This window comes from Otolemur garnettii, unplaced genomic scaffold, assembly GCF_000181295.1.
Source record: "Otolemur garnettii isolate 467f Iridium unplaced genomic scaffold, OtoGar3 scaffold00037, whole genome shotgun sequence".
Classification (NCBI taxonomy): domain Eukaryota; kingdom Metazoa; phylum Chordata; class Mammalia; order Primates; family Galagidae; genus Otolemur; species Otolemur garnettii.
The window spans coordinates 4,883,352-4,894,282 of record NW_003852432.1 but is presented as its reverse complement, the minus strand read 5'-3'; the positions used below and the strand labels follow the sequence as shown (position 1 = coordinate 4,894,282).

At 37.6% G+C, this 10,931-nt stretch overlaps 1 protein-coding gene across 1 annotated transcript; it reads left to right on the top strand.

The window, feature by feature from the left end:
• Positions 1-1,960: 1,960 nt before the first annotated feature.
• On the top strand, positions 1,961-10,499 carry LOC100955323 (hyaluronidase PH-20). Its single transcript, XM_012805127.1, has 3 exons — positions 1,961-2,911; positions 3,375-3,464; positions 9,996-10,499. Exons 1-3 carry the CDS (start codon positions 1,961-1,963, stop codon positions 10,497-10,499), a joined length of 1,545 nt encoding a protein of 514 aa, XP_012660581.1.
• The last annotated feature ends 432 nt before the right edge of the window (positions 10,500-10,931 follow it).

Genomic DNA, 10,931 nt, shown 5'->3' with positions numbered 1-10,931 from the left:
TGAACTGTTCCATCAGTCTTCATTTTTTATTAACTAAATATATTTAGCTTTCAATACCATATAAAAATAAGATATCAGAAGTATATAAACTTAAAATTATATTTAATAATTATTTCAGTATTTTACTTTACCTAGAACTATAACTTGTCTCATGATTATTTCTATGTATTACTTAATTTAGTGTGGCTTTAAGATTTTAAATTACCGGAAACAATTTTGAAAGTATGACAGAGGTACCCTTTCTAATGTCTTTCTTAATCATCTAGGGTTCAAGTGGCACCTATGTAGAGCTCTATCTAGAGCTCAGCACTTAGGACAACACTGTGGAGATGATGCCCAACTCTTCTCAGCATAGGCAGGAAGCACACCTGGGCCAGGGAAGCCATATCATTGCCATTTGTTTAGATCCTAGTATCTAATGCTTCTAAGACATAAGCCCACATACTCATCACTATCAAAAATACCACAGAAAATATGCCATTCGGGCATTGTTATTTTAAAGGAATTGGATCTTCTGGGTCCTGAGTCAGGTTTATAAGAGTTTAAATTATGAAAATCTTTAGCTACTTCACTGGTTCTAAACATGAGGGAAAAAATTCATTATGTGCAAAACATTAGACTGTAATGGATCTTGAGAATTCATGTTATTCTGACTGTGGTGTTCCCCACACCTCCCCCCTCCTTTTGTTTTTAACAGGGCTCAAGTTTCATGCTCAGGTTTTCTCATTAGAGTAGTCTATTTTTCATTGATAAGAATGAATGGATAATTTGCTATGGAAGGACACATTCCTGGAAAGAAGGGTGGAATTCTTCGTACATTCACATGGCAGTGTAATATTAATCTAATTAAACAGAAAGGTTCTCATTCCTTCCTAGGATCACAAAACATTTAAATATGTCTTCTTGTAGGTAATTTTTACAAATAGCAAATATTTAATAATACGTAGTTTAATTTATTGTCCTTGGTTCAAATCATTTTATTGTACCACACAAGCGGTACCATACCACAAAAGTATGTGTGTAACACTTCACTTTTTGAGTATTAGAATGACAATACAAAGTCCATATATTACCCTCATTAACGTAGCCTAGAACCAATCTATTCAATAGGAATATATAAGTAATAAAATTTTTTATTACTTTAAACATGAGAGTACTTTACTATAAGACTTGATTAAGCAGTGTTCCAAATAGCACTTGTTTGGTAGCAGTTTTTGGTCAATTGCAAAATGTTCAAGCAAAATTTTGACTTATGTCCTCTGACAGAAGTGACTTTTCCCTACTCCCTTACTTCTACCTTAAAAAAAAAAAAGGAAAGAAAGAAAAAAGATACAATGACAGTATTTCACAATTCTATGAGAGGTCGCTTTCAATATTTATAGATCACTATAGTTTTTCTGGGAGCAATAAACAAGAATGAGAGGTTCAGTTTTGAATTTATTTTCACTCTTTTGGCTTTTGCCAAGGCATTGCTTGGTGCAATATTTTGCACACCTGGAAAGGCCCAAGAAAAAGTGGCTACTTTCACCTCTCTGTAGGCTCAGTAATGATTTGGGAAGATGACCCAAATGTTAATTAACCCTTATAGAATTTGTATCATACATAATAGGAAGCAATTTCATTGATTCAAACATAGAAGTAGGTCCTCCTTCTTTTAATACTGAATTCAATTACCTACACTTAAAGTTCAGAACTTGGTAAAGCTTACAATCTTTATTATGAAATGCAGCATAACAGTGTATTCTATATTTTTTTCAGTTATAGATGATGCAGCTTGCAAAACATTCCTGAAACATGAAACAAGAAGAGTAATATTTAAATGTAATATAATCATTATGCCTCTTTATTCATCAAAATACCTTCATTCCACACTCTTTTGTCTCTTTTCATATCTGGCCTCAAATACTGGGTAAAGTGTGTAGGAAGAAATAAGTGTTTTTCATTGTCATTTCTCCTTGCAATGGGAGTGCTAAGGTTCAAGAACATCATTTTTGGAAGCTTTTTTGAGTCTAATGGAGCATCCCAGATTGTATTCAGCTTGCTTCTGATTCCATGTTGCTTAACTCGGGATTTCAGAGCACCCCCTCTTATCCCCAATTTGCCTTTCCTCTGGGTGTGGAACGCCCCAACTGAACTCTGTCTTGGAAGGTTTGATGAGCCACTAGATCTGAGCCTCTTCTCTTTAATAGGAAGCCCCCGAAAAGATGTCACTGGGCAAGATATTACAATATTTTATGTTGATAGACTTGGCTACTATCCTTATATAGATTCGTCAGGCACAGATGTGAATGGAGGAATCCCCCAGAAGGGTTCCTTAAAAGACCATTTGGATAAAGCTAAGAAGGACATTATTTACTACATGCCAACAGACAACGTGGGCCTGGCTGTCATTGACTGGGAGGAATGGAGACCCACTTGGACAAGAAACTGGAAACCTAAAGAGGTTTACAAGAATCGATCTATTGAATTGGTTCAGCATCAGAATGTACAACTTACTGTCTCAGAGGCTACCAGCCTAGCCAAGGTTGATTTTGAAAAGGCAGCAAAGAGTTTCATGCAAGAGACTTTAAAATTGGGGAAATTCCTTCGGCCAAATCACTTATGGGGTTTTTATCTTTTTCCTGATTGTTACAACCATGATTATAATAGACCTGATTTCAACGGAAGTTGTTTAGAATCAGAAAAGAAAAAAAATGATAATCTCGAATGGCTGTGGAAGGAGAGTACTGTCCTTTACCCATCCATTTATTTAAACACCAAAATGAATCCTCAACAAGCTGTGCTATTTGTACGAAATAGAGTTCGTGAAGCCATTAGGATTTCCAAACTGCCCGATATGGAGAGGCCACTTCCAGTTTTTGTATATTCCCGCCTAGTTTTCACTGATCTAAATTTCAAATTTCTTTCTCAGGTAAGTAAATCAAGGTATGAGAGCAATGAAATAGTGTGTACAAAAAGTATTTAGAGAATTTTCATATTACTTTTGAAGGGAGTGAAGTTTAGCTTTTAATATCTTTTAGCAATGTGAACACAAGTAGTTTTATTTCACCATATGAATGCAAAATAAGAATATGTTCAATCATCAATGTAATCTCATGACCTCTTAGCAAGCATAGACAATTAGGAGTAACCACAGTGTATTGACTCACTTTCTGTTTTTTCTTTCATGGTCCTGTTCTCTTGTCAATAGAATAATTAAATCAAAATAGTCTCTCTTTTATACTAAGGTGATCATAATATAAAAGAAATAAACAGTAGAGAAATAACTAAATTACTATTGTTGGGTCAACATGCATAGCTTTGGTGTTACTATCCTATGTATAACACTTTTGTTTTATTTTTATCTGTTAAATTTTTCTATCAACATTTGCCAGGAGGATCTTGTGGCTACACTTGGTGAAACTGTTGCTCTTGGTGCCTCTGGAATTGTAATATGGGGAAGCCTAAGTATAATGCGAAGTATGGTAAGTTGAATTGGTAGGAAACATATGAAAATATTTCTACCTATAATATTTTTGAGAATTTTTGGTATTGAATAAGGAAATGAATAGTGCCATCCTTGGCACGTAGCAATAGATGCTCAATTAATACTGGCTGAGTGAAAATATCTTGCACGTATGTGGTGATTGCACGGTAGAAAATATTGTACCTGTTTTCCAGTGATGAAACAAGTCTAGTGAGATTCATTGAATTTCTCTTGGCTACATGGCTATTAACTAGTAAAAACAAGAATATGATCTGTTTTCTGACAGGATGTTTGCTGTCAGAATATTGGACTCTCTTTATTTTCATTCTTGTTTAATTTTCCATATCAATTCTTCATCCCTACATCTTTTATGCTGTTGACACGATGCAAGCATAAAACTGTCATATGGTTACTGCTGAACTCCTTTTCTGATGGACGTGGATATGCTAATGATGCCATGGAAGATGTCCAATGAGGCTTCTGATCCAGGGGTCTTATCCTAGGACTGGTAGAGAACAGACTTTATAGTCTACTACCAGAAGAGACCTTTAGAGAAGAAATGTATTCATATCTTGTCCTTCAGATAGACTAGCCATATTTTTATTTTATTAAAAAGTACTTAAGAGCAGTTATATTTGTGAAATTATTTTAAGGTAATCTGAGCCATTGTACTTATTTTGAATACTTCTAATGTCTCTAGTTTGATCTACAAAAAAGAGACAATCTAAGTTCAGAGAAAGATGCATGTCCCTTGATAAAATTTTTTATATGTCAGAAAATTATTTTAAAGCTATAATTCTACTAGGTATATTCCAAATGTTTATTGTTTTCCAAAATTTATGAATTCCTTTATCAAATATTCTATTATTCAAAATTTATAAATATTTGTAAATTACCCATATTCTTTTCTTTTTTAATTTTTAATTTTTAATTTTTTTTAATTTTTATTTTTAATTTTTTTTGTTTGTTTTTGAGACAGAGTCTCATTTGGTCACCCTTGGTAGAGTGCCATGGTATCTTAGCTCACAGCAACCACAAACTCTTGGGTTCGAGTGACCCTCTTGCCTCAGCCTCTCAAATTGCTAGGACTACAGGTGCCCGCCACAGTGCCCAGCTATTTTTTAGAGACAGCGTCTCACTCTGACTCAGGCTGGTCCAACCTGTGAGCTCAAGCAATCCACCAGCCTCCCAATCTTTTTTGTCTTTTAAAGAAAACTGGGAATTCTGCCTTTACTCTGAGGAAGAATGAATTGGGCATTACTCAACGAGTAGGATGATGTAACAAATTATTTAAATGCCACACTTCCATGTAAGCTTTAATCTTATATTCACATTTTACTACCATGAGTGCTAAATAATCTTCAGTACTATTCATACTAGAGACAGTCCTTCAACTTTAATATAACAATTTTCTATTGTTTCAAAGTTATCTCCTGTAGACTCTGTTGTATATCTATCTGCTACCTTTTCCAATTACTCATCATTTTGAATGCTAGCTCTATTTTTGCTTTTCCTTTTTCCTATGTCATTTGTAATTGGTGGGGTCATAGATTACTTCTCATGTTTCCTCTGATTCATTGACACTCGAGAAACCAGTGATTGCTAATTTACTGGCAGTTACTGGAACTGACCTTAGACAAATATAAGTAAACCATGTCCTTTCATTTCATTTTATTGGATCTAGTGATGTGATGGAGCCAGCTCTATAGGTCCCAGCTTGTGATGGTAGTTGTTTGTGAGGCAAGTCATGGAATCTTGACAGCTTCCACTTGAATCTATTTCTTGTTACCTTCCTTGAAATGATGTCATCTACTGCAGGCAGAATAATTGAATAATTGCTTCCCAAAGATGTTCACACCCTAACTCCCTGGAAACTGTGACTATGTCAGCTTACATGGCAAATAGGACTTTGCAGATGTGAATAAGGGTATAGACCCTGAGAAGAAGGGGAGATTATCCTGAATTATTTGGATGTGCTCAATCTAATTACATGAATCTGCAAGTCTAGAAACCTTTCAAGCTGGATTAGAAAGATAAGCCCTAAGAAGGTGGAAAGATGCAAAGTAATCATTGCTGACTTTGAAAATGGAAGAAGAGGGCCATGAGCTAAGGAACGTACTGGCTTCTAGACGCTGGAAACGGCCTTTAGCCAACAGCCAGATAGATAAGGGAGCTCTCTTTGCTGCAACTACACCAACTACAAGGAACTAAATCTGCAAACAACTCAAGTGAGCAAGCGAGGATCTTCCCCTAGAAAGGATGCAGCCCACTAACAACTTGATTTTAGCCTATTGTGGTCCATGTTGGACTCCTAACCTACTAAACTATAAGACAATAAATTTCTGGTTTATAAGCCGTTAAGTGTTGCAATTTTTATCATGGTTGACTCAATTGTCATTCAGACGGCAGCTTTAATCAGACAATCCCCTTCTCAAGTATTTCTTGTGGACTCTTTCACATCTATTTTAATTCTGCATGTAACACTTATCAAATTAAATGTTTTGGTTTGTTGAAGGATGAACACAGCCAGCTTACTCAATGGAACTGTTGATCATAAAAATAAGTGACTATCTTTAATGCTTTTAAAAGCACAGTGTTCAGGTTTTAGAACATACCTTTCTCAAGATGAATCATTTCAGTTATTCATCACTCATGCTCTGCCAAATGTGTTAAGACACTTGTTATTATTCACCTCTAATTAAACAATATGTAACATTTAACATAAGGTATAGACAGTTGAACTTGTTTAGTTGTTTTGAGTAGCAATTTAAAAATCACTCTTGAGGTTCCTGGGTAAGATGGCTGACTAGACATTGGTGGTCAGATCATCCCAGAAAGAAAACTAAGTTTTAGGTGAAAATGCATAGGTTAGGTATAATTCTAAGGGAAAATTCCCCAAACTCACCACATAGTCCATGGGGAGAAGTTGAGGAGTATACTAAGAAGGAGCGAGGTTTGGGGAGAGATTGACCTTCAAAGAGTTTGGAGTCCCATGGAAAGGGTAGATGGGAGTGTTAATTTTTCTCCCACACATCTGCTCCAGTCTGCTGGCTCCTGAACTATTGGAGAAGCCCTCTATCTTTATGAGCCCAAGTTCTGTTGCAGGTAGCAAATTGAGAACTTCTTAAGAACAGAGCACTAGGCTACCAGACCACTCAGTATCACTTTTCCCCACCTCAAAAGTGAGCTGAGTTGTGGATGTCATATGGCTTGTCTACCTGTTGTGTGCCTTTATCCTGTCCTGGGAACTCCGCCCTTTAGTTTCCATGTCACTGGACCCTACATCAATACTTTGCAGCACCCACTTAGACTGTGATAACCACAATGGTCTAAAGCACCTCAGGAACTCTGCAGCATTCCCTGGAACTCTGTCTCATAGGGCAGGCTATTCCTAGGGAAGATGTGGTGAGCTATAACGCTTTTGGGGAAAAAAGCAAAGTGTGTGCCCTTCTCCACTGGAGAGCCCCTGGTATATGACCCAAAGTTGTCTGTACCCCTCTCAGTGGGGATGTAAGTACAGAGAGGAGTCAGTAGGGCAGGAGTGTTCCTGCCCCAGAACAAAGCAGCACTAGAGCTGGTGAAGAGATATGGAGATGGGGACTCCTTCATGCCCCCACTGCCCACTGGGGTAGCAAATGTAGCTGCTGTCTGTCCCCAGGAATGCTTGGTCCTGGCCTGCAGGACAGCTAGTCTCAAGTGGGTAGGGGGTGCTGCACCTTCACTAAATCTGTGCTCACTGCACCCACGCTTTATATAGGGTGCTTCTAATTTTCCTCCCTACGTGGAGAGGCAGCATTTTTGAAATTTCTCTGACAAGGGATTCTCAGCCCTTGTGATCCCCATATCCCTAGCACCAATTCAGATTATAGTAGCCACAGGGGGCTGCTTGGTTCCAGAGGAACTATGTGGTTCTCCAGGGCTTGGACATTCAGGGTGGGCTGCTTCCAGGTAAGAGGCGAGGGCAGCATGCCAAGGAGCCCCTCTGGACAAAGGAAACCAGAGCACTAGCCCCCCTCCATTCAGAGTCTCCTTTTATTCCTCCCCATTCCTGCTCGCTGTTCTCAACTAGCCATGGCAGTTACTGCATGAGGCTAGACTAAATGTCAAAAGGGACAGTTCAGCCAGGACACTTAGGAGTGGTTGCCACTCCCTCTGATGGTTTACCTACAATAATTAGGCTTCCATAGAGTGTGAGGCTCATACCTCTTTAACTATCAACCTACAGTGGACTGAAGGGTGTTTGGACTGTGAACCCCCTACTCATTGGACTTTTCCAGGGCTGCTGATTTGACTACCCCTGCAGAGAAGGGCATACTTGTCTACCTCATGGCTAGATGATAGCAGAATGACATTTGGCCTACTTGAGTGCTCCACTGGCAGCATGCCTCTCTCTCCCTGTCACATATAGCACAAATTTACATGCACAAGAGGACGGATCTGTGAGACTTATCCTATTTCCCCAGGATATAGGGTATAGGATAAGGCTTCAATTGTCACTCAGTAGCATGGAACACAGATTTGTGAACTGATGTCCAGTGTGGCATGAGACAGAACTGAGAAGAAAATGTGATGTGGGTCCATGGTGAATGAATGGCTACCTTTTGAATGGCATGGGTGGAGGCTTTCTCCAGTGGCCTTGGACCTGATCTTCAACCTCTGTTGAAGCAGCACTTGTGCCTCACCTTTGGGGAGCCTGGACGCAGGCTCACTGACCCAGCACCACCATCCATCCTTGCCTGCCCATCTGCCAGTAGACTGGGAGAGCACAAGGAGTCCCCTGACAGTTTCAGGGCTCTTCCCACTTCTTGGGAAAGATATCCAAGCACATGTCTTAATTAAGTAGGGCTGAGCACAGGTCCCACAAACACCACTGTATCAGGCTCTCTCCTGTAAACACCTGCTGGCAGTGAGATCTTAATTAACTAGAGCTAAGCACAGGTCCCACAAACATCACTGTATCAGGCTCTTTCTTGTAAACACCTGCTAGCAGCTCATTACATTTACTGATTCAATTGCATAGGGCTTGGATGACTCTTCACTTGTAAATACCACACCTATTGACCTGGAGATTAAACTGGACATCCCAATATAATTCATGCTATTGCAAGTGCACAGGGCTGGAGAAAGAGATTAAATTTCAAAGACTTTAATCTCCTCTTCCCATTAGGAGGCAGAGAATCCAGCCACACACATAGTACACCACTGCTTCAGCCTACAAATAACTAGCATTTGAGAAAACTACCATACTAAAGCTATCCATACCCATATTATTCATTCAGAACCTAGACTGTCCTGAAAGTACCCACAAATAAAGCCAAAGATCCTTACCCAATATGTGCTACAGTGTGCTCCTAGGAGGGAGGAAGAAAAATTCCATCTAAACAAAAGAAAATTAAAAAAGAAGTAACAGCCTCTCCAGGAATCAGTGAAAGAACTCTAGCAAAATGAAAAAACAGAATGTAATGAACTCCCAAAGGATCACAACCTCTGAAAAACAGAAACTCAGCTCAAAGAAATTGGGAAAATAATCCATGAAATGAATGAAAAATTTACTAAAGAGAAGTTTATACTAAAAAAAAAACCCAAACAAACAAAAACAGAACTTCTAACAATGAAAAATTAAGAAAGGAAATACAGAACACAGTGTAAAGTTTTAATAAGAGACTAGACCAAGCAGAAGAATTTTAGAGCCTGAAGAAATGTCTTTCAAAAAAAAAAATTAAAAATAAAGAAAAAAGAATTAAAGGAAATGAAGAGAGACTTTGAAAAATATGGGATTGCATAAAATTTCAAACGTTAAGAATCATAAATGTCCCTGAAGGAGAAAAAGGAAAAGCAAAAGGCTTGGGAAATGTATTTCAGAGGATAATTAAGGAAAATTAAATATATTGAAATAAAAAATAAAAACTATTCAATGCTACTTAAACTTGTCTGGAAAATGTGATGCTTATTACATTTATTTATAATTTATTGAAGGTCAAACAAAGGCATGCTAGGTACTGTATTAAACACTCTTAATATCTATCATATCCTTTTATCTTCACAACAAACCTATCAGATAAGCACCATACAAAATCCTTGTCTTACAGATTGTATAGCTGAAGCTATAGGATGCCCTAGTCATCCAGATAGAAAACTCTAGCTTGAGAGATTCCCAATTTCTTACAGGTGGTCATTAATGGACCTGGAACTCCAATCAGAGCAAATGGACCTCAGAGCCCATACTCTAACAGCTGTACTATTCTAACTCTGATCAGTTTATGAATAATTAAGGAAGATCAAGATTCTATATTAAGTCTCAACTGATCAGTTATTCAGTGGAATAAAACAGCATTTGCAGCAAATGTCAAATGTCACAAAGAACAGTTGGAATAATACTGCTTGATAGGGTAAACAATGATAAGATATTCTCTCCCTCTTGCTCTGTTTGGTTATATTTTTTCTTCCTTAAAATTTTCTTATTGCAGTGAGTTAATTCATATATTAATGACTTATCCTATGATATTCTGACCATCTTATAATTTTACAGAAATCTTGCTTGAACCTGGACGGTTACGTGAAGAATACAGTGAATCCCTACTTAATCAATGTGACCCTAGCAGCCAAAATGTGTAGCCAAGTGCTTTGCCAGGAGCAAGGTTTGTGTACAAGGAAAGACTGGAATTCAAGTGACTATCTTCACCTGAACCCAGAGAATTTTGCTATTCAAATTGATAAAAGTAGAAAGTACAAAATAGTGGGAAAACCCACTCTTGACGACCTGCAGCTCTTTTCTGAAAAATTTCAGTGCAGCTGTTATTCTAAGTTGAATTGTAAAGAGAGAGAAGAAATGAAAGATGTTAGTTCTATTAACGTGTGTGTTGCTGAAGATGTCTGTATAGATGCCTTTCTAAACTCAGAATCCGGTCGTCATTCTTGGAAGCAAGGTGACTCTGGTGCGATTTCCCACGATGCATCGTCCACACATTCTGCCATAATGATCTTTGCAAATATTTTATTTCTCATCATGAGTTCTTCTGCAGTGGATTTGTAATTCTACATGTTAGCTAAAATGAACAATATTTCCATTTTTAAAGTGTGCTTTTTAAACTAATTAAATGCCTGAAAAAACAAGTCTCACTGAAAGATCTTTTTGCAAAGTTCCTTCTATACCTAGTAAATGGTGGTTTCTTTTCAACTTGACAAACACTGCACTCTTCTATGAATGATACTTTCCCTTGCAGCTATTATAAATGGTATTGAGTTACTGATTGGAGTCTCCAATGACTGTTGTGTGAATGTTTTCCTTTGCAGCTATTATAAATGGTATTGAGTTATTGATTTGGCTCTCAGATTGACTATTGTTAGTGTACAAAAATGCTACCAATTTGTGTACATTAATTTAAATTCCAGGACTTTACTATATTTATTTTTCAACTCTAAGACTCTTTTGGAGGAGTCTTAGGGTTTTTCTAGACATAAGATC